Below are 24,570 nucleotides of genomic sequence, written 5' to 3'. Positions count from 1 at the left end.
AACTCCAGTAATTTCCAGTTTTCTAATGAGATTTCTTCTATTAACGGAATCAAAAACCTTAGCTTGGTCTAGGAATGTCACTTTAACATGTTTTTTTATATATGTGAAATTAACTTAGTAACGTCAATTAAAGCACCGGATGTACTTTTTTTCTTCTCTAAAACCATAATGTTCGTTAGGTACAATGTGAAATTGCTTTAGGTAACTCGGTAACTGAATTTTTACACATTTCTCGAGAATCGTATCTATTGATGTCAAAAGTGACATTGGTTTAAAGTTACTGTGTTGTGATTTTAGACCAGACTTATAGATAAACAGGTCGAGTCTTATAGTATTCAATCTAGATCTGTTAACTGTCATATTATAATACGAGTATATTTAGTTAATTTTATTTCTACAAAATCGAATTGTTTGAATCCAGCTTTCCTCTTGTCTTCTTCTAGTCAAACAACATATTTTTGTCTATTCCTTAACTGGACTACTTTTTTACTATCCTCAAATATGTAAGGTGTTTTCTCAACTGATTTTAAGATTAGCAAGGCCTTTCAAATCCTAAAAAAAACTCAATTTTAACCTTGATATATCGATAACACAAGATTTTTTTAATATTGAGAACATAGTACATTTCTGAATAACGTAAAATCTACTGTACGTTACTGGACTAGAATACATTAGGCCTACTCAAATCCATTACCATAAAACACTATTTAATTTAAAACAATAATACATTTTGTTCATCTAAATCCTAATCCTCATAATGCCTCGACAATTTTTGCCTTTCTTTATTTGTTCGAAAAGCAGTTACCGCCGTTGAGTGAAATGAGCATAATATTTCTCTCTGTTCTGTTTAATTACGGTTTTGACGTTACTGACCATGATACTCTCAGGGGGACTTACGGTAGTATATTTCGGTCTATGCTGATATATGTTTTCTAAAAATTATATGCTTGAATAACTCTCTGTTATTAATTAATTTATTATTGCAATTATATTGTTTTCCACAACTACATTGTGTTTAAAAGTCCAGAACAAATCTTCAGAAATAGAAACTAGAATTATATACAAATTAAAAAATTGAAGTTACAAATTTATAAACATTTAATTGTTTACTTAAGTCCTAAATTATTTATGCCTCAAAACTCAAAAGTTATCTGGTTGGAAAGACTTTTTACTGTTTGCATAAAGTTCTCGTGTTCATTTTGATATCATTAAGAGTTTCACATTTACTTTACGATAATATTTTGTTATTATTATTTTTTATATATTGTTTATGGAATTTGATGTAAATAAAATATGTTCTTTTTGTTTAAATAAAAACTTAAATAAATAAAAAAATACGATATTTAAGTCAGATATTATGATAACAATAATATTATGATTGACATGATATTTCTTTACGTTGTTTGTGGAATAATGGTTTGGGAAAATATTTTTATCTGAACATAATTTCATTCTCAAGGTACTATAAAGCAATTTGTTCACGTAGGTCTTCTTGCAAACCACTGTTTAGATAAAGCAATATTTGTAACCAAATCCATCCTACGATTTTTTTTATTAGCCCATAGGTACCTTAGTTTTTTTTATAGTTGTGGCAGCGAAAATTTCCTCTTGCCAATGGCACAGTGTAGCGGTACGAGATCAAGCAACGCCGAGTGTGGCAGCTGCTTGGATGGGTAACCGGCGTTTAAAATTGGTTATAGCAAAATTTTTAAAATATGATTGTGCTCTTATACCATAATTCAATAGCTAAAAACCGTAGAAAAAAAAACAATATAATTCTTTGGGTAAATTTTGGATTGCCACTAAAAGAAATGTAAACAGTCAATACGTAACTTAGTAGTTATCAGAGGCGTAAAGAATAAACATATACAAGGACGGCCTGTAAGAAGATATATTTTATATGTTATCATTCAATCACATTCATTACTCTAGATAAATTTAATGAATTTTTTACTGTTAATAATGAACGTACTTGGGAAGTCCGCCCAAATTCATGATCATTACTTTACCCTTTATAAAACGGGATTACTTTTCCAAGTTTGAAAGTGATTGGGAAAATTCCCTCATTAATACTTTGATTTATTAAATTAAACAAGGGAAAAAAATGAAGTAGGCCAAATAAATTTGAAGGAATTACGCCAGAATATTATCACTGCCGGGAGCCGAGCCGCCCTTCATATCCGTGACAACGTGCTGGAGATCGGGGCCCGTTATAGATTCTAGCCGGAAGTAAGCGTCCACCAGGTACTCAGTATCGACGACCCAGGTTACAGGAAAAACCGGGCTAGGCTGTCCCCGACGTTTACGTAATATTTCTTGAATAAATCTGCTTTATCTTTTACATCGTAGAGTTTTAACCTTTCATTGACCCTTGATTGAAATGATCAATTAATTGGAATCCTTTCTTTATCTTTGTTTATATCCATGGATTTTGAAATATTTTTCCCACATATTTTCATTTTTCGAGTCATTGATTTTATTACAGTAATTACCTAAATTTTTTTAGGAACTAATTATTTGTTAAAACGTTAGGACCATTTAAATTGGGTTTTCAAAGCAGTGTCGAAAGGTTGTCTTTACAAACGGTAGCTTATCTAAGTTTTGGTCTAGATTGATCTGATCAAACCGGTAAGTATCAATGTATTTCATATGGTTAATTTTGTGTGGAAATTTTGATGTATTCGTTCACAATATGATAATACTCTGAAGCTGCTTGACGTAAGTTTCACAACTTGATTCGACCAATCTCTACCAGAGATAAGATGGAACGTCAAGCTAATTGTTCTTATGTCAAAGTCTGACCTGGATTATTGTCCAAACTTGGTTGAAACAAGGCAATGGTAAATAATGATTTGTCATTTCTGATTGAATTACTCATTTTTACTCAATTACCATTTGATTGATGATTGATATCATTAGAAAACGCTGAAAGACTAGTAGATACATTGATACAACTTACATAACAGGGTATCAAGGTATCTTTGAGAGAGCTTATCTGTTTAAAATACAAAGATTTATGTCTCTAACCAGTCACTGCGACTCCACCCAACCCGGTGCCTACCGTCGAGATAAAACCCAAGATCGCCGGACGGACTCATGTACAGTGCAAGCAGCAATACGACAATCATTAACTCGTTTTCATTTATATTATACCAATGAATATTTAAACTGAGAATTGTTAAGGACTTTCTCAATTCTACAGTCTGATAGAATCTGAACGGTGCCCACCTCTTTATTTATGCATACATTTCATAACCCTATTAGTTATCTCATCCAAAACATCATCCTCTGAGCTGTAAAATGTAACTTAACAGCCAACGTTTTTTGTTCTAATACTTAAACACACAGAAAATAACAAAGACCTTAAAACTTTAAAGTGAGTTATGTGTGGTCCAAATACAAAACTGACATTGTATTATATTTTAACAATTTGTATTGTCTTTGCGGTATTGGTTAGTTCGGTGATAAATGTACCCTATTTAAAATTCCGATCATCGATGCAAATATTATACACCTGTCTAAATCTTAATAGGCCTATTCAATCACATGTTTAGCTTATAGTATGGATTCAACTGTCTATTTATCATCAGAAATAAATTTTTTAACATGTACATATGATAAAAGGTTCTAACAATAAGGAAACTGAAATAAAATAAATTTACAAGTATATATTTAGTAATTCTGCACTCATATTGTTGCGAATAGAGTGAATAATAGTTAAAAATTAAAACCAGGCGATCAGCATACCTGATTTAATTTACCTGAACTCGTTTTTTATACATGAAAAATGAAAAGTGAAATAACAATCTTTGAAAAATAATTTTTGATAGCAAAACTAACTTTTAGGCTCTATAAAATGAAACATTGGAGTCTTCGAATCCGTACGTATTAATATCCTACTGATAATCAAAGTATACTGTCAAGAAAGTACACACGAGCGCGGCACTGGCACAGATGGAATTTTGCAAGGTTTTACGTCAAAGTTTTTGTTAGAGTTAGTTACTAAAGAACACTTTTAAATTACCGATGCGAATAACGCCTTACAATGAGTTGGATAGTTTATTTCTCTGTAAGTTTTAGCCCTAAACCTAGTCGCAAAAATAGCAAGGTTAGACTTGCAATACAAAACTGTTGCAACTCCGTTTTTGACACAACCACAGAGCGACGAGCCGTATGAACAAGAAGTAACTACCACATCTTGTCTACCTGCGTGGCAGCAACAGTAGGGTCGCGGCACTGCAACTCAGTACACATTGGTTCGATTCCAACCAACAAAAGCACCTTTTTGCTGAAGAGAAACTGTTTTTATTGTTAATCTAATAAGTTTAATTTGTTATTAATTTATTACTTAGATTCTTTTAATATCGTGACTTGTAATTTTATCTATTTATTTATTTATTCATTAACTTATTATTGACAAAAACAAGCAATTTACAATAGAAAAAACAAAAACCGGGAAACCCTGTATTCTTTTTAACAATTTTAAATACAGACAACATAGAATTTTAAAAAATGGAGACATATCTTGGCGATGTCTTAGAAAAAATTTGCAGCGCATCTGTTAAAAACTGATCGAAATATAACGGCACTGACTGTTTGCAATAAACACCCAGTCACCAAGCGTTCGCTTTTGCCACCGCCTGTCCAGGACTCGGTCTGCGACCGACGCTGCTTCACCTACTCTGCCTGCATCTAACTCGCCGCCTGCCTGCTCCACGTCTGGCCCGGACCCTGGGCTGAGCGCCACTCCATCCAGATCCTCCGCATCGATCAGTTCACCGGTGGGCGAGACTACTGCGTTCCACGCGTCTACGGGAGAGAATCCGACCCTGCCACTGCAACAAAACCTGACTACTACAAACTCACTCGAAGTGCCTACGCCTGTCGCCTCGTCGGGAGCCTCTGATGCTGACTAACTTGCGTCAGAAAGCTGTAGATTAAAGGAGCAGATAAGGCAGCTCAATGTCGATCTGATGAGGGTTGTCGATCATTCCATTTAATCGGACACAAGGATTTCTTCGGTATACAAATGACATTTTTTGTTGCGCGACCTTCGCTGTCCGGAGTATCAGAAGCTCCGGTGACCACCTGCTGTCAGCTCGCACAGTGCTCCGAGACTCGCGACCTCGTCACCAATCTGAGGACAACTATTCAGGTACTCGAGGCAGAGATTGAATGTCTAAGGGCCGAGAGGGGGTCCAGGCGTGTTCCTGCGGCTACTCTCAGGAGACGGGTGATTGGATTGTCTGTTAAAATAAAAAATATGTTCCTATTACGACTAGCAATAGATTTGAACCTCTCAAAAATACAAAACGAGAAACCACCCATTCTCAAAACCATCGTAACGACTAATGCAGCTCAGCAAAAAAATCCCCGTACAATAACCTGCAACAGTAGTAAACCATCCGGCCAACACCCTCCTCTAAAAACTTCTCCTGGTAGAAGGCCAAAATTAAAAGAGAGTTGCTTTCCTTCAGGAATGTTGTGATTGAGGGTGACAGTCATACCCGTTTCCTGCCTGGCACGGTGCAGAACCGCGTCTCATCGGCTTCCAAAGTGACTAGCATATGTAAACCCGGAGCCAAACTCCTGAATGTAACGTCTAGCGGCCCCTCGCCTCCTTCTAGCTGCATCATCCTGCTCGCCAGAACCAACGACATCACTGCCGGTGAGTCACACAACATCTATAATCGCCTGGAGGAAAAAAGAGTCACCGCTCGACTGAGTTCGGCCGATGTCATCTTGGCGACGATCCCTTATCTTCGCGATCTGCTCGTTCGTTAGCCATCCTGTGACCCAACGGACCATTCTCGCCAACTACTACATAGAAGAGCTATGCGTGAGACACTCAAACCTCAAGCTCCTCGATATTAAAGATATCGGAAGAAACTAGTTCGCACGGATGGCATGCATCTGCGATTGCCGGGTAAAGAGCTGCTGGGCGAAATGATAGTGGTGGGCTTGGTTGCTGCTGTCGGACCGCCTGCTGCGCCTGAGTTGTCTCTAACACTGCCCAGTGCCCGCTGCCTCACTTGCAGTTGCTGATACTTGTGAGTCGCCCGCCAGTCCGGCCCAGAACCGTCTCATGCAGCATGACACTTACGACGACGTCATCAAAGCTACTTCGCCTGTAAAACCTGACGAAAACAATATACGCTTTCCTGTAAAAAAAACGAAGAGCCTATGACGAATTTAAAACGAGAGAGGGATATCAGATCCTGTTTTTCATTCAGAACATCAAAATTCATAAAAAGTGTTAAACACGTTTTCAGAAACCACTCAAAATATTCATAAAATTACGAAATTCAAAAATTATTCACCTAAATGCTCAATCTGCTACCAATAAGTTAGAAGAGTTGGACCTCATGTGCGATGAGCGAAAATCTGATATTATTGTAATATTGGAACACTGTTTTACAACCGATCAGCATTTTAAAAAATACAAAATTATGAATTGGCACATATTTTTTTTCGTTCCAATCTTAAGGGAGGTGGTGTGGCAATCTTTGTAAAAATCCCCTTGAAATTTGAAAAAAATTTAAGTCATTCATACTCTGGAATTTGATTTTGAGGCTGCCGGTAATAATATTAATTTAAATTCATCCGAAAAAGTTAATGTTGTTGAAATATACCGTCCAAATAACAACCGAAGTTTTATTTCATCCTTTTTTGGAAAACTAGAGAGCCTGCTAACCAATTTTTGTTTTCAAACAATCAACTATTTCTCTTAATTGGCGATTTAAATATGAACACTCTGGGTCCACTGGGTCACCCTGACCCCCACACTCGGCGGCTGCGTGACATTCTTCAATCTTTTGGTCTAAATTGGTCAGTGAACTCTCCTACCTCCTACACGAGTACGTGCCACGACGAGTACAACCATCGACAACGTTATCACCAATATCCCGAAAGTTGACGTTGTCGTGTTAAATCCTGCCATCTCTGATCACTTCGCTCAGGGGATTGTGATTAATGGACTTGATCCGGTGACTAGGCTTGCAGAAAATACGGTCCAAAGAGCTCTAAACCCTCAAAATATTAACGAGTTAATTTATCACCTTAAGCGAGAAAGTTAGAATTTTTTAAAATAACATTCAGTGTCCAAATAAGGTGTACAATGCTTTTAATGAACGCTTTCCCTATTATTTAAATATTTCATGTCCTTACAGAAAATTTGAAGTACGCAGTAAGCGACATAAGAATACTTGGATTACACAAGGTATTCTCACATCTCGTGAAAAACTCAAATTTTATCAGTCAATTTTTATTAATACAAACAACGAAAATTTTCAAAGAATTTTCAAAAATTATAGAAGGACATATAAGAAAGTTATATAAAAGCTGCTAAAGCCTATGAATTAAACAAAATATTTAAGAATACCGAGAACTTTTCAAACACAGCATGGAAAATAATTAATTAATCCGTAAAACGAGAACATCAAATACAAAAATCAAAGCAATGTTTACTGCTCGTTGAAAACCAACTTATAGATGATCCTTAAAAAATTGCTGACGAATTTAACAAGTATTTTGCCTCAGTTGGTTCGTGTGATGCGTGCTTCACTGAAAACCCTCTCCCGCAACCTTGGTAGAGAACCGGTATCGTCTATGATCTTTACATGAGGCTGAGATGGCTGGTATTGTGCAAAGACCAAATTGAAAGAAATCTTGTAACAACAGTGGTATGTCCATGTCGCTAGTCAAAAAATGCTCCAAGCATATCTTGACTCCACTAAAAAAAGTGGTAAACACTCCTCATTTCTATCTGGAGTTTACCTGGATGATTTGAAAACAGCAAAAATTGCCCCGACTTTTAAGAAAGAAGATCCTCATCAAACCAAAAATTACCGCCCAATCTCAATCTTGCCAATTTTAAGCAAAATCTCTGAAAAGGCATTTTTAAATGAACTACAACGTTTCTGTAAAGATTTGACATACTGTACCCTGAACAATTCGGCTTCCGTAAAAAAAATCAACAATTGATGCGGTTTCAAGTCTTGTGGATATTGTTGTCGATGATTTTGATAGACGGGATAAGGTGCTCAGCATATTCCTCGATCTCTCTAAGGCTTTTGACTGCGTGCATCATGGGACACTGATGCAACAGTGATTCAATATGCTGACGATACGACTCTTTGCATTACTGCAAATTCTTTGCAGAAGCTTGAAATTAATTCATTTGTCACAGTAAAATTCGTGCATCCAATTTTTTTCGGAAATCAATTTGAAAACAAACAGCTCAAAATCAAACACAATTGATTTTTTTCTGAGACAGCGTGAAGGTAGTGCACGATCTGTTGTCCTGGTAGATGACAAACTCTTAAAGAAATCTGACTCCATCAAATTCCTAGGGATGTACCTAGATCGAGGTCTGACCTGGAACAATCTTGTTGAAAGTGTTTGTTCCAGAGTAACTTCAGGTTTGTATGCTTTGCGGAATCTGGCAAAACACTGTTCTCACGACATCCTGAGAATGGCTTATTTTGCCCTTGTTTATCCGCACCTTGCATATTAAGACTCTGGGCAGCTGTGCAAACAACAAACTGTGTACGAATCATTTCAAAATTAAAGAGAAGAGAGTCGTGCAGGGATGCCTTCAGGGAGCTTGGTTTACTGACCTTACCCTGCCTCTACATCTTCGAGGTGGCTGTGTTCTGTAAATCAAAGAGCACATTGACTCAGGGAAGGAACATTCACCATTATGAGACAAGAGGCAGGGATAACTATCGCAGTCAACCACATCGAACGGTGGCGTCTCATAATTTTCCATCGCAAGCTGGTGTTAGGTTGATTAATAGGCTCCCTGAGGATCTTAAAACATTGGCAGTACCAAAAAATTTAAATCTCGTCTTCAATGCCTATTGGTGTCAGGTGCTTTTGACACGGGATGTGAGTTCATGGAAAGCCGCCTGGGAATAGAAAATTAAAATCAAAACACGTTTTAACAGGATCCGATTAGGCATTGCCTGTTTGTCTGGATGAGGAACCTTTTGTATGTATAATTGTGTGTGAATGAGTAGGTAGGCTAATACATTGGCTAATACAGACTGCTTCATATTGTATGCTGTTAAAAGGCAATAAAGATGGATTTTATTTGAGAAAGCACTTTATTCAACGTTCGACTGTATGCCCTGTACAGAAACCCGGCAAATCTTGGTCCGAGAATGGTGGGGGATTTTCCCTCATTCGAGTATTTAGTTCGTTATACTCACGCTAGGCGAGCTACTGTACAATAAAATGAACTTTACAGGCAAGCAGCACTTCTTGGTCCAGGATGTTACACGCTCTATACAGAGCCTCGTAACTTGCGGGTCCGGACCAACACGTTCAAGGCCCGGACCAGCATGAGGCGCGATGACTAACAAGGTACGCACGATTTACGCTCCTGGACCAGCAAGTGCTGAGGTTCTAAACATATATATATACATGCAGAGTTAATGGTGTTGCAGATGGACAACTATTCTCTTGGGGATGTAATGAAAGTGGACAACTAGGTTTGGGGCACAAGTGCGAGTCTGTGTCCCAGCCAACTCTCATCAAGTCTCTGAGTGGAGTTCCCCTTGCCTTCATCGCTTCCGGTGGCAGCCACAGCTTTGCTGTCTCTAAATCTGGTACTTTCTTTATTGTCTGCCATTTGACACTTAAATAATCATGTAATTGTATATAATTTTCATGTAATAGTGCCAAAAAGTGACTTAGCAAATCTAATAAAATATATTGTTTTGACATTTAAGAACAGTACAAAATACTTATTAGACCTGCCAGAACCATTATTTACATTAATAAAAAATACTGTTGTTAAAATATGTAGAGCCTCAATATAATTAATTAAAAGCTGAGATTTATTTGCAGAGGTTTGATTAACAACAGTTTAATTACAAAATAACATTTTAAATGTATTGTAAAAATATGCAAACAAAATTAATTAGCACAACTGAAGAGTTTTCTTTAAATATAAAATACAAAACAAATTAAATAACATGGTGTTTCTTTTAGTCAACTTATAACATCAGTTTACCGTGTGAAAACTAATTAGGCCCTACCTCAAAAAATATGTAGCCTTCTTTGTTTCTTAAACACCAATGTTCAAACCTCATTGAAATGAATTATTTTGTATTAGGACTTTCAATAGAGACATTCACAAGTTACTTGGTTATAATTTAAGTGATTATACTTAACTTTTTCTGATTATCTGCCATTCCAAATAAAATCTTACCATAACAAAACCTGTAAATAACTTCAGTACTACCAGTTACACATGTCAAGACAAGAAGTTTTGAAGCGTACAATGTTAGTTTTTGTTTGCATGTGCATCAGCACCACTGTGATAGCAACAAAGCATGTTCTTTCGTTTAAAAGTTTGGTCTTAATTGGATCACAAGTTTAGGAATGATGTATTTTCAAAGTTGCAGTTTGGTTGAAAAGTGGCAAAAATCAGTCCTTTTTTTCTTGTTGACGTGATAACTGGAAGGTATTTGGTTTATATGTCTAAACACAGAAATAAAAAGCTAAATTTTAATGAACCTCGTATGTAACCATTATTTGAGCTCAACTAGTAAGTTTGTGACTAACGTTCAGTGACAATAAGGGAGGTGTGCTTAATCTCTTCTTATGGTATCAAAATATTTTAAGAGCTGACTGTATACTGAAAACTTTGTAAAGGCACTTTTCATAATTCTTTGAAGTTACAAGTATACCATTTATTACAGTTATCAAATGGTAAGTAGTTGAGCTTAATCAGTGATGGTGTTGAGGCGGTTAATCTTGTTTTCACAGAACTTTTCTAGGAATTAATAAATTATAAATTTTGGACAGTGAGTTACAAAACAACAGTAATAATAGTGTTGTAATTGCATTAAATTAAATTTTAGAGAAAAATAACAGACATAGGACTATGTAGGCTCTGTTACTCTTGTATAATTAATTATAAATATAGATTAAAAATGTAATAGTAGTAATACATAATTGACTGTAAACTATACCTAACATTAATGAATGTCTTTACAAGACTCATTGGTTTTTAATGTAGCCTAACACGTAAGTTCAAAATTTTTGATTGGGTGTTAACCCTGGAACTGGCCATCATTTTTTCCCAAAATGGCAGGCACTTTTTGGTGATTTTGTAAGGGTTTTGTATTTTAATCACTGCTCATCTATTTTTTAAGATAAAAACATTTTAAAAACATCAATGTCTTTAGAAATAAATGCAGTTTCCCAAAAAAATATTAAAGATTGAATCATTTAATATACTTTTATTTTTTTACAGATTATCGTAAAAATATTAGTACAGAATAAATTTTTCTCAAAATGTATAGCACCCTCTCAGGTAATATGAAAGTTTTTAGAATAATTTTAAAATACACAAAAGTTTGCTTATGTACCTCAATTACAAATTACAAAAAAAAATATTTAGGTAAAAGAAGTTTATTGGTACTTTTGGATAATATATCTATAAAAACTACAAAATCTGAAAAAAGTTTGTATAGCACTATTATGTATACCATTGTGACATTTTGGAATTTATTGGATGAACAAATATTTTTTTCTAAGAGATAAATATATGTAGAAGAGAAAAATATGATATTTATAGAAGTTTACATTGTATAAGATATTTTTTATATGGCAAGAAACTTTTTTTTAATTTTTACAAAAGTCAAAATTGTGAAATAAATGCCTAACTTTTTTAGCTAACAATTTTCTTTTCATCCAAATATTATTTACAAAGATAGTACGTTTATTGAAGTTTAAAAAAATGTACAACAATGTATTTTTATCTCTATTATTTTTTGTTAAAAAAATAAAACAAGCTATGGTCATAGAAATAAAACGCTAATACCCTCAGAAAAAGTAAAAAAAAAACTTTTTTACTTTTATAATAAATACCTTTGCATAAATTTAAATCAAAATTTAATTTTAATTAAAATTAAGTTGTCTACAAAATAATAAAACACTGAACCTACGTGAACATAGGCTTATTATCAGTTTCACAAAAATCCAACCTATTTGCTAAAACTTAACCTAACCTCTACATTTTTCACTTCACCAATTAAAAAAAAACAATAAACAAACTTTTATTTATACACACTAAATAAAGAAAAGTAAAATATCAAAATAAATAGCAAGCGATACACTAATACCGGCAATGGCGCAATAACAACAAAGAAATCAACACGGCAACCATGCGATGCGCTGTTCTTCTCTACTGGCTGAGTCGGTGATTGCGCAACAGAACAAAAATAAAATACTAGTTTATAGTCTTCGTTGTCTATTATACTGTTGCTTAGAGCAATTCTTCTTCTTTGTTTTGGTATGATTTTCACTATTTCCAGACAACAATAAAGTAACAAAAATAACAAAATTTAATGAAGCTATTTTCGACGCATTAGGCATTTTGGGATTTTACAAAACACGAGCTTTTCAAACGCTTATTTTAAAAACATTTATTTTCCTACTGGCTATTTAAAAGATGTTCCTGAAAGCCAAGAATACACTGTTTTCAATGACGACACTTACGATCGTGTAGAACGTAAACTCACGATAGGAAATTTTTACAAACATACGGTAATTTTAGCGTGTTCGGAAATTACGCAAACAAATGGCAATCGGAAATGTGAACATCCAAGTTTAGAATTTTATAATGAAAGATTTAACTTAACCATAGAGCGTTTTATGATATAATATGAAACCTTGAATCTTTATCTTTAGACTTACATATGTTTTACTTCAAACAAAGTAAAAATAGACTTGCTGTGAGAGATCATATTACGACATAGTTAATGCGTCGAAAATAGCTTAGTGCCATTTTGAAACTGCAGTTAATGCGTCGATAATCGCTTAAAGCCAGTTGCAGGGTTAAGAAATGTAAAATTTGTGTCTTTATTAATTATGTGATTATGGTAATGAACAGGTGCTGTGTTTGGGTGGGGAAAGAACACTTTTGGTCAGCTGGGCCTCAACAGTGAACTGGACCACATGTTTCCGGCTCAACTGAAAACATTGCGCTCAATACGAGTCAAGTATATCGCCTGCGGCGAGGACTTCTCAGTTTTCCTCACTCAGGTACAGTAGTTCTCCATAAAGATGTTTTAAACTTAAGTATCAGGAGGGAACACACGAGCTCTGAATAATGTCTCTTTCTCATTTCTCATCTCGCTGTTTTGATCACTGATTGTATTTAGACAAACATGGTTAATTTGTTGCCTGTTAGTGTTAAATGATGGTCTTAACAATTATTAAAAACAGATAGTTTAGTACCATTTTCACTGTTGACTAAATTTTAAAAAGCGCACTTATTTTTTGCAAAGAATGGCTAAACACACAATAGGCCCTAGATTGTTTCATATTGAACAATAAGACTGCTTCCGTGAGAAATTCATGAATATAGATGTGCCTTATCAAAATAAAGCTTTAATTTGAAATAATTATCAGCTAATTTGATCTATTCTATAGTTTTATTCATGGCATTGTATCAGTTGTAATAGTTAACATTTTATGTTTTTAAAATGATTGCATGCCTAAACCGTCTTCACCAACACTTGCACACAGTATTCTTGTATCAGAGTATTATTCAGAATTAATAATAAAAAAAGTAATTTGAACATGTTTTTTTTATAATCATCAACATTTTTAGTTTATATTTTTTATTCAACTTGGAAAAAACCCAAATTTGGCAGGTATTCTAATTCTGAAATTACTCAATTTTGTTACTAGGTTTCTATTGTTTAAAATAATAAGAAATACAATTATTATGAAGTTGGTTTAGAATGATTTTTAGCAGTGCTATAGTAAACATGTTAGTGTTGATAAAAATTCTTTCATTGTAGACCTAGATCAAAATACAAAAATCTGCATTAATTACCACAAACTATAAACATGTTAATATTCTTATCAAGGACTTAAATAGAAGGGTGCTGCAAGTAGAAATATCTTAGTGAATCCTCTAGCATACTCAAACCCCTCTGGTTAATCCTACACTATAATATTGTTTCCACAACTCTTTACATGAATCTTTGCAAAACCCAATTTGCAAATGATGTGGATGCACTACTGTAAACCCAAGTAAAACTGAAATCTGCAAACAGTTTATCTCTGAAGTAGTAACTGATAAAAAATACATTTTCCAATAAACATTTCAAATCAACCAGATTCTTATCCAAAACAGCTCTTGAGTTATTTAGTTTGTGGAGCTTGTGAAATGCTGGATGGATGACCATACAGGACGTTGGTGTGTGGATTCAGCACCAGCAATGAGATTCTACCTCAGAAAGTAATGGAGTTGATGGGGAGAACCGTCACACCAGTGTCTTGTGGCAGGTTTGAATGATGATTCTGTTTTATATTATTTTATAGTTATAGCTTGTGACTGTACAGGACGGTGGTGTATTCACGTGTGGGGCAGGGCAGTCAGGCCAGCTGGGTCATGGCTCAACCAGCAACGAGATTCTACCTCGGAAAGTAATGGAGTTGATGGGGACAACCGTCACACCAGTGTCTTGTGGCAGGTTTGAATGATGCTTCTGTTTTATATTATTTTATAGTTATAGCTTGTGACTGTACAGGACGTTGGTGTATTCATGTGTGGGGCAGGGTAGTCAGGCCAGCTGGGTCACGGCTCAACCAGCAACGAGATTCTACCTCGGAAAGTATGCAGTTGATGGGGACAACCGTCACACCAGTGTCTTGTGGCAGGTTTGAATGATGATTCTGTTTTATATTATTTTATAGTTATAGCTTGTGACTGTACAGGACGTTGGTGTGTGGATTCAGCACCAGCAATGAGATTCTACCTCAGAAAGTAATGGAGTTGATGGGGACAACCGTCACTCCAGTGTCTTGAATGATGATTCTGTTTTATATTATTTTTATAGCTATAGCTTGTGACTGTACAGGACGGTGGTGTATTCACGTGTGGGGCAGGGCAGTCAGGCCAGCTGGGTCATGGCTCAACCAGCAACGAGATTCTACCTCGGAAAGTAATGGAGTTGATGGGGACAACCGTCACTCAAGTGTCTTGTGGCAGGTTTGGATGATGATTCTGTGTTATACTGTTTTTATAGCTATAGTTTGTCTCATTTTAATATAAAAAATTTTTGGGTTGTACTATTACTGCTTGATATGAGTTTAGTAGTCAAGGTAATGTAATGTAGCAGAAAATAATGTTTGATGTAAAAGAAGTCACTATTTTTTGTGTGGATTGAATTGTTTGAGGTCAGATTTTTACTGTTGTGCTTATGTGTCCTCCTAATAGTCCTATAATTGTAATTTGCTGTACATTTAAAATTTTTTCTGACTTCCTGTGGGTTGTCCTCTAATATGATAAAACAAATTTATTTTACATTGAAAAGTATAGTTTAATGTGTTTAAGTTTTTAATGGTTTAAACGGCAATAGTTCAAAAACTATAAAGCAGTTCCCATAGAACATGATTTGGTTGTCAGCTATGGTGGTCATTATTTTCATATTTTTTCTAATTTTATACTCATGTAGGCAAATTAATTACCCATTGTTCTACTAATTTATTTACACAGATCCTGAAATTGCTGCACAGTAAATCTAATTAGTTAAAATTGAAGAATGTTGCTTGAAATTCTGTCATTTTGCTTGTTCTTTTTTAGTTTTTAAATTTTGGAGTTGTAATATATATAATATAAGCTACTTTTCTTGGTAGAAAAAATCCTATAAAAACGTAAAATGTTATTGTTAATCTTATTTCTTTATGTTAATTGTTGATTAATTACAAAGTATATACTTTAATTTTTACCTCATTACTTTTTATTATTATATTTTTAATTAAACGGAATCGTAACTTAAAAATAGTTAGTTAATGTTAATTATACAAGGGCTATCCAGATTATGTTTCACCTTGTAGCCGCTACTAGCAAGACTATTGTGGCTATTTTGATGTCAGGGCGTTTCTCCATTCAGTGGCTATCCAGCCTTGCTAGTGAGAGGTTACTGTCACTCCTTGTTTTAAGAGGGCTGTTCAGAAAGCAAGAAACATTTTGGAATTAAAGAAAAACTAAGTACAAGAAAAACATTTTATTATATACATGTGAAAGATGGACTGAAGTTGTAACAGTAACTAAAAAGATTTTATTTTATTTATTAGAAAGGTGTCCCGAGTTCCATCCCTCCATCTTTATCCATCAAAAACTAAACAGAGTGTATCCATACTTTTAACTCACACTGTATAAAAAGTCCTGTCACTTTTTGATCACCCCTTGTATTTTTTGAGAAAACGGAGAGAACTACTTGTTGGCGAGATGGCCTCGTGAAAGAAGGCCAATAGATTAATTTTATACTAAGGTTTTATCATTGAACTTGGACACGATAGTAATAGACAACTTAACAATAGCATTGTTCACTATTTCGTTACATTTGAAATTACCCACACAACGGTTCTGAAAATGTCAAAACTTGTCATTTGAAACTATTTGGCTGTAGCTTATAAATGAGTAAAATAGATACTCTGTATGTATAATAATAGATATAATAAGAGGAATTTAACCAAAATTAATTTTTTGTTCCATTAATTAGTTCAAGTGTAGCCTTTCAGTTTTTCAAATTATTTATTTTGAAAGTTATGGTACTGGATTATTATTACTATAAGCAATGAACAAACTATGAGAATGGTATAGTCTATTTAATATTTATGACATTTAACCCTTCCAACGCGGCTAACGCCTAAAGACGCGGAACTGCCGATGCTTTAAAACGCGGATTACGTCTACAAACGCAAAAGCTTTACTTATGAAAATGGCGAAGAATTAGTTGTTAAAACTTCCGTAAGAGAGCAGATCGATGTTTCCTTTCGAACTGTCGGGACTAGACAAAACGCTTTGTCCACCGTTGGTTGGACTTTGTACACGGTATCTACTCAGGTTGAAAGCAAATCGCCGCCAATTTTTTGAATGGCCTGTGACGCGGCATACGCCTACCAGACGCGTTTCGTTTCATTCAGCTGTTTAACTACGTGTGTGTGTTGGTCGTATGTTGGTTTATATTGTTAAACGAAGTGTTTTGAATCAGTCCGTTGTTAATTCTTATACAATTATCTTATACAATTCTTATAAAATTGTTTTTACTAACATTTAGTAATATTTTTTTGTTATAATGGCTAATCCAGATGATCCAAGTTTTGACAAATGAGCGCATTTTTTGGTATATTATGTGTAATATTTTTTTTCAATTATTTGTTTTGTATTTTATACCAGTTTCACCATACAAGTCCAGTTTTATTTATTCTAAATAAATAAGGTTTATAAGTACAATATATTTGTTTCATTTCCCTTGTAGGCTATCATATAAATAAGTTTGTTGTTAAATTTCACATTATTACATTTCAAAATCTTATACTGAACTTATTTATTTTATGTACTAATTTATTACAGGAACTTCAGTTACAATTTACTCATTATAAAATAACCTGTATAAATGTAATGTAATCTGTCAAATAGTGTTGCTATGTACATTATCTGCAATGCAGTTTATTCAAAATTTCAAATATTTTCGTGTGTATAAAATTTTCAAAAATATGTAACATTACATGTTTATTATTTTTTTCTTATTAAGGTAATACCAAGGTATATGAAACAAAAATTAGCATTGGGAAATTTAAAAAAAAAATATTTTTTTATGTCTTAGCGTTTGACAGTAATTTAGATTAGCGCTTTAAGGGTTAATAATTAGTTATGACTAAATATTAATAATTTGTACTAATATTATGAGTATAGTTTATAACAGAAATATATTTTATCTTATTCAAGAGCTCGATAACTTAGGTAAATTCTGTAAAGAAATCTGATTAGAACTAATCTGAGAAGAAATTTGAACTAAAGGATTGATTTATATATAATCTAAAAAACAAACAAATCCGTGACAAGAACTTTTTAAATCTCAAATCCCTTGTATCTCTTATTGATCTTTTATACATCTCTAACATATATATACTTTATATATATATAGTATAAATATATATATATATATATATATATATAAGTAGATAGTAAATATGGGGTTCCTGGCGCACTTTCGGAAGCCAACCGAAAAGCAATGTAAAATACTGTTCAATGTACCATAAAGGAAGCTGAGAAATAACACAGCAAATCTCAATGAAAAATTAACCGAATCTACAGTCGTTCGTCCTCCAAAAGCGATCGGTACATTAACTATCTACTCTGTGGAATGAAAAATTAACCGAATCTGAGCTTCTACTTTCTTAAGCTGTGCTTTGTAAAATGTTGTCAAATCTGCTACGAAATAAAGGATTTATCTTAATAAAATTTAATCAATTTTAAAACATTTTTACTAAAAAAACATACTGTACTTTAATACGATAATCGCTTCGCATGTCGTCATATCCGTAGTGATATCACGCCGTGAGAGGCGCAATCGTTGGTTTACAAGCACCATTTAGTTAAATAAATTTTTCTATCTAAATGGAGCGCGAAAAAAATATCATGTCCGTTCTGCAAAAAAGAAATTTTAAGAAAAAACTATGATCGCCATTATAATTCTAAAAGTCACGAAAAAAACAAGCAAATTTACGATAATGAACTAAATTATTTAAGAACAATGGGCTAGAGAAAATAAAATTGCCGATCACGAAAAACATGTTTAATATTGAGAAAATTACGTGAATTAAAAGAGAAATTTCAAAGTTGAAAAGAAAAAATCTCGACCTATTTAATGATGAAAAACTTCATTCAATAGCTGAAAAGTTGGCTATCGGTTACTAACGATTAAAACCAAGTCTGAAATGATCGAAGAAAATTGATAAACACAAATCCGAAAAATATCATTGATGTAGAAGTTTTTATTCCTCAATACACGGTCTTTTCAAGCAATACATTTTAACAAACTTGAACGACAATTCCATGTCAATTTACAAATATCTTTCAATTATGCGGTCAGAAATTAAAAGTTTAATCGAGAAGAAATTTCAAGAAAATGTTAAAAATATGAAGGGCTATCTCTCTTTGGAATGTGAATACGAACGAACTTTAGTGAATGGTGAACCGCAAACATGTCTAATGTATTTTTACTATCAAAGCAGACGAAATCTTTGACGTAAACGACTTTATTACTAAGCAATTTAATAAATTAACACATCGAGAACAAACGAAATAATCCAAATAAAGGTTCCGGATGGACATTTAAAAGTTGTAAACAACTAGTTTTGAGCCTTAACAAACACGAAATGATGAATGCAGGATCATACATCGATTTACCAAAGAATATCAAAGATAAAAAAAGCTTGTTATAAATATAAAAAATAGAGATGATTTTTGCTTTATTTACTCAATAAGATGTGCTATTGAAAAACCAGAAAGAGACTGTGAACGTGTAAAGCAATACGAAAAATTTGTGAATGACGAAATATTTTCAGGTTTTGAGTATCCAATGTCTCTGAAAGATATACAAATATTTGAAAAACGAAGCTACAATTCCAAGTATAAGTATCCAACAATGTCTATCAATGTCTACAGTTTTGATGAAAATATTAAACATTGTTCCGTTACAAATTTCTGAAAAAATATGACGCTGAAACAAACATTGATTTATTGTATGTTAAACAAGATGATAAAATCTCATTATGTTTTGATAACCGATTTAAATAAGCTTGTTTCTTCGCAGTTGTCTAAACATAAAGAAAGAAAATTTTTGTGTAGAAAGATGTTTTTAAGCCATTTTTACAAATCTGGAGATTTAACAGATCACTTAGAAATTTGTAAAAATCATGAAGTTTGTAAGCCAATTAATGCCATTTCCAGGTCAAAACAACTAAATTTACTAATTATCAAAAGAAATTTAACCATCCGTTACGTAATTTATATGGACTTTGAGAGCATATTAGAAAAAATTCCGACATGCAAGAACAATCCACAAAGATCGACTACAACCAAGATTCAGAGGCACCATTCCTTATGGTTTTACTCTATATTTAGTGTCGAATGTGACCAATCGCATGTACAAAACCGATATGTTATCGTGCCAAAAATGAAGAAGATTTGAAAAACGTCCCGACAAAAAATTGTTTGAAAGAACTCAATAAATTATCGAAATACATAGCGAAAAAATATAATTCTAAGAACATGAAACCTATGAAATTGACAGAAGAAGAAGAAATTTCGTATCAAAATTCAAACGTTTGTCATATCTGTGAATGGTCTGCTTATGATGTTGGGTCAATTCAGTATGGTTTTACTCCTGATAGTTGGAAAGATAAGAGTTATAATAAAGTGAGAGATCATTGTTATTTAACCCGGCAAGTTTTCGAGGCGCAGCTCATGCATGTTGCAATCTAAATTTGAAATTATCCTCAGAATATTCCCGTTTTCTGCCACAATATGTCAAATTACGATACTCATTTGTACATAAAAGAATTGGCTAAACAATATGGAAATGTTGATTTGATTGCAAACACCGATGAAAAATATATAAATTATTCTGTAAATTCTGGATATGGCTATGAATTCGAAGGTGATAAGCCAAGAAAAATTCATCAAGTTTTCGTTTGTAGACACGTTCAGATTCATGGCCTCGTCTATAGAAAAGTTAGCTAAAAATCTAAAGAGAGAAGACTTCAAACATACAAATCATTTTATACAAGATGGACTGAATGAGATAATAGAAAGACAGCCAAATGACGACGACGAGATTTTTAAAATTCTATCTGGAAAAGGAATATTTCCCTATGAATTTATCGACAGTATTGAAAAAACTTGATTACACAGAAGAATTGAGAGAATTCAAGATTTCTATTCACTTTTGACAGATGAGAGCATATCTGAGAAAGATTTTCAACACTACTTAAATGTTTGGAACAAATTAAAAGAGAAAAATCTTGGAAATTACTCTGATTTGTACAATATCCAAGATGTTTTATTGCTTGCTGATATATTCGAAAATTTCAGAAACATTTGCCTTAATTGTTATAAACTCTATCCGGCACACTATCTAACAGCTCCCAGTCTCGCATGGGACGCAATGTTAAAATTAACGAAAATTGAGCTTCAGCTAATTAACGGATTATAATATGTATTTGATGATTGAAAAAGGCATTCACGGGGGCATTTCTCAGTGTATTAAACGATATGTGAAAGCAAATAACAAATATTTGAAAGATTTCGATAAGACAAAGCCCGAAAACTATTTGTTATACGTTGATGCTAATAACCTTTATGGGTATGGCCCTAATGCAAAAACTGCCGTTTAGTGATATCAAGTGGATGGATCCAAAAACTTACACAACTGAAGAATGGAAAGAAACAATTTTGGAACTCACTGGCGACGAAGATTATGGCTATATTCTCGAAGTTGATCTTGGATATCCAACGAATTTACAAACACGAACATCACAAGGATTTACCTCTTGCTCCAGAACATTTTTAAAAACAAACTTTGCACAACTCTACTGGATAAAACTGAAATACGTTGTTCATTCGAGAAATTTAAGTTTCTATTTGGAACAAGGTATGATTTTGAAACATGTGAATAGAGTTATTGCATTCGATCAGAAGCCCTTTTATGAAAGAATACATTGATTTTAACACAAACATGAGAACCAAAGCTACAAGCGACTTTGAAAAGGACTTTTATAAGCTGATGAACAACTCAGTTTTTGGAAAATCTATGGAAAATGTGAGAAACAGATGTGATATTAAGCTTGGAAATGAAGAATTTTCAATGAAACAAGCTAAGAAAAACAAATTTCAAATGCTTTAAACATCTTTGACGACAACTGTATAGCGAGTCACATGTACAAACAAAAGGTTTAAATTTTAACAAACCGATTTACATAGGATTTTCAGTTCTCGACCTCTCAAAATTGCTAATGTACGAGTTTTATTACAACAAATTAAAAGAAGTTTGATCCAGATTTGAATCTGTGTTACATGGATACAGACAGTTATTTTCTAGAATTGAAACGAGATCCTTTTAAAATTATTAAAGAAAATATAGATGACTTTGATACAAGTGATTATCCAAAAGATCATGAATGTTTCACTACTAAAAATAAGAAGGTAATAGGGAAATTCAAAGATGAGTTAAATAGCGAAGTTTTAGAAGAATTTTGTGGTTTAAGGTCTAAGATGTACTCGTACAAATATCTAGATAAAAACCCAGTTAGGTGTAAAGGAATTAAGAGAAGCGTTGTAAATAAAACAATAAATATCGAAAAACTTGAAGAGATGTTTGTTCGAAGATAAAGAAGAATTTAGGGAGATGACAGTCATCAAAAGTTATAAACATGAGTTGTACACTGTTACCATAAACAAGCTGGCACTGAACGCTAAAGATGATAAGAGAATTGTCCTAGAAAATAAGATCGATACAGTACCGTATGGCTATAAAACAGATATATTAGACGAATTAAATAAACTTGGAAACTTTGATATGTAAATGGAAGATGATTTAATTTCACTGTCACAAGTGTAAAAAGAAAACGAAAAATATAGATTCTAAAATTGTTCAAAACTCAAAACGGATTGTAATAGAATTGCAGCAAAATGTTCAAAATGTAAGACAAATAAGAGTAAATTTATAAAGAATCCTTATGAAAAACAAGTAAAGAAAGAATCTAAGAATAAGGAAGAAATCGAGATTGAAGCTAGAGAAATTCATGCACCGGTACGAAAGAAGTTTAAAAAGAGAAAAATTATAACATTAGGAATTGATGATTTATGGGCAGCAGATTTAGTTATAATGTCCTAACTATTCAGATCAAAATGATGGATTTAAGTATATGTTTAAATGTTATTGATACTTTCTCAAAATATGCTTGGTCAAGAGCTATCAAAAGAAAAAACGGCAAGGAATATTTCAAAAGCTTTTCGAAGATATAGTAAAAAGATGCCATAAGGATCAATCACAAACCTCCTAACCTACTTCATACAGAATAAGGGTTTAGAGTTTAAAAATAAAGAATTTAACGATGTTTTGAGGAAATACAACATTAAGATTTATCATACTGAAAACGAAGAGAAATCAAGTATTGTAGAGAGATATAACAGAACTCAAAAATGAGAGAATGAAAGTAATTTTTGAGATTAATAAAAACTTTTAAATGGATCGATATTCTTCAAAAAATCGTAAACAATTATAACGATACAGTTCACAGCACAATCAAAATGAAACCGAAAGACGTAGATAAGGAATGCAGAAAAGGAGTTATTAGAGACCGTTTTCAAGTATGTTCCACCTGAAATTTCACACGAAAACTAAATTTAAAGTCAATGATCATGTGAGAATTGTTAGTATAAAAACAAACATTTTCGAACAAATATAAGAACAAACTGGTCAAGAGAAATCTTTGTGATTTATCAAATTAATAACACAGATCCTGTAACTTATAGTATAAAAAGATTTAAATAATGAAAGAAATAACCGGAAAGTTTTATGAATATGAATTGAGAAAGTCAAAGGATTTTTTCTATATAAATGGAGGCCCAAAAGAAATGTTTCAATGTGCAAAGAATTAAAAGGTTTTGAAGAATTTTATAAAGATAAGAATAGAAAAGATGGAATTAATTATAATTGTAAAGATTGTTATAGGAAGTATCATAAAGAGCTGTATGATAAAATAGAAAAATTAACTTTGGAAGAGAAAAGAATGTCTTAAATGTAAAGAAACTAAAAAAATTTCAGAGTTTAATAGTGATCACTATAGTAGAGATAAGAAAGACTCATATTGTAAAGATTGTGTAAAGAAGAATCACCATAGATTATATTATGAAGATACTCAATGTGAATGTGGAAGAACTATAAAATGGTTAAATAATTATCAAAAACATTTACAAACCAAATATCATAAGTTAAGAGTTTAACATTTTCATTGTGTAATAATTTTTTCTATTTAAAATGGAGTCTCAAAAGAAATGTACAAAGTGTCAAGAAGGAGAATAGAAAAGACTGTTATTGTAAGGAATTATATCGATAAAATGAACAAATTAACTTTAGAAGAGAAAAAGTGTTTACTTTTGGTAAAGAAATTAAAAATATTTCTGAATTTAATAACTGGCCAGTATAGTAAAGATAGAAAAGATGGCATTTTTGCAAAGATTGTGCTAAAAAAATTTCAGCGAAAGTTATAAAAAACGAAATGCCTTGTGAATATGAAAAAAGAATTCTACAATGGTTACCTAGTTATGCTAAACATTTACAAACAAAATATAATAAATCGAGAGTTTTTAGTAAAATTTTAGAAACATTTTCATAGTGTAATTTAGATATTCTATAAATCAGTCGAGATTCTGCCATATTTGTAGTAAAATGATTTCCCGTTGTATAAAATATTCAAGAGATTCTTTCATTTTGGTTATACACAGATTGATAGAATTTGGTTCGTCATCAATCGGAACAAAATCTCTAATTCAGGATAATTTATTTTTTTAGAATGTTTTAATCGGTTTGGTATTTCTCGTTTCTGAGCTCTGATAACATAATAATCCATTCCCACATGTGATTCTTCTTAATTAACACAAAAAACATGGTGTTTTTTCTTATCAAAAATCTTTACCATACCATATCTCTCTTCATTAATTCCATTCGCGAATTCTTGATTTCTATT

General features: G+C 32.9%; 1 protein-coding gene across 1 annotated transcript in view; it reads left to right on the top strand.

Annotated features, from left to right (window-relative positions):
- LOC124373241 (probable E3 ubiquitin-protein ligase HERC4) overlaps positions 1 to 15,019 on the top strand; it is a gene marked incomplete at both ends in the record, with an annotated part of 32,548 nt that extends 17,529 nt beyond the window's left edge. Inside the window, 5 exons of the mRNA XM_046831628.1 lie at positions 9,450 to 9,611; positions 12,908 to 13,059; positions 14,371 to 14,501; positions 14,559 to 14,688; positions 14,889 to 15,019. Coding sequence (XP_046687584.1) covers positions 9,450 to 9,611; positions 12,908 to 13,059; positions 14,371 to 14,501; positions 14,559 to 14,688; positions 14,889 to 15,019 — 706 coding nt within the window. The remainder of the gene's footprint in view (positions 1 to 9,449; positions 9,612 to 12,907; positions 13,060 to 14,370; positions 14,502 to 14,558; positions 14,689 to 14,888) is intronic.
- Positions 15,020 to 24,570: the final 9,551 nt, after the last annotated feature.

This window comes from Homalodisca vitripennis, unplaced genomic scaffold (assembly GCF_021130785.1).
Source record: "Homalodisca vitripennis isolate AUS2020 unplaced genomic scaffold, UT_GWSS_2.1 ScUCBcl_5138;HRSCAF=11729, whole genome shotgun sequence".
NCBI lineage: Eukaryota > Metazoa > Arthropoda > Insecta > Hemiptera > Cicadellidae > Homalodisca > Homalodisca vitripennis.
This window is presented reverse-complemented; position numbering and strand designations above follow the sequence as displayed.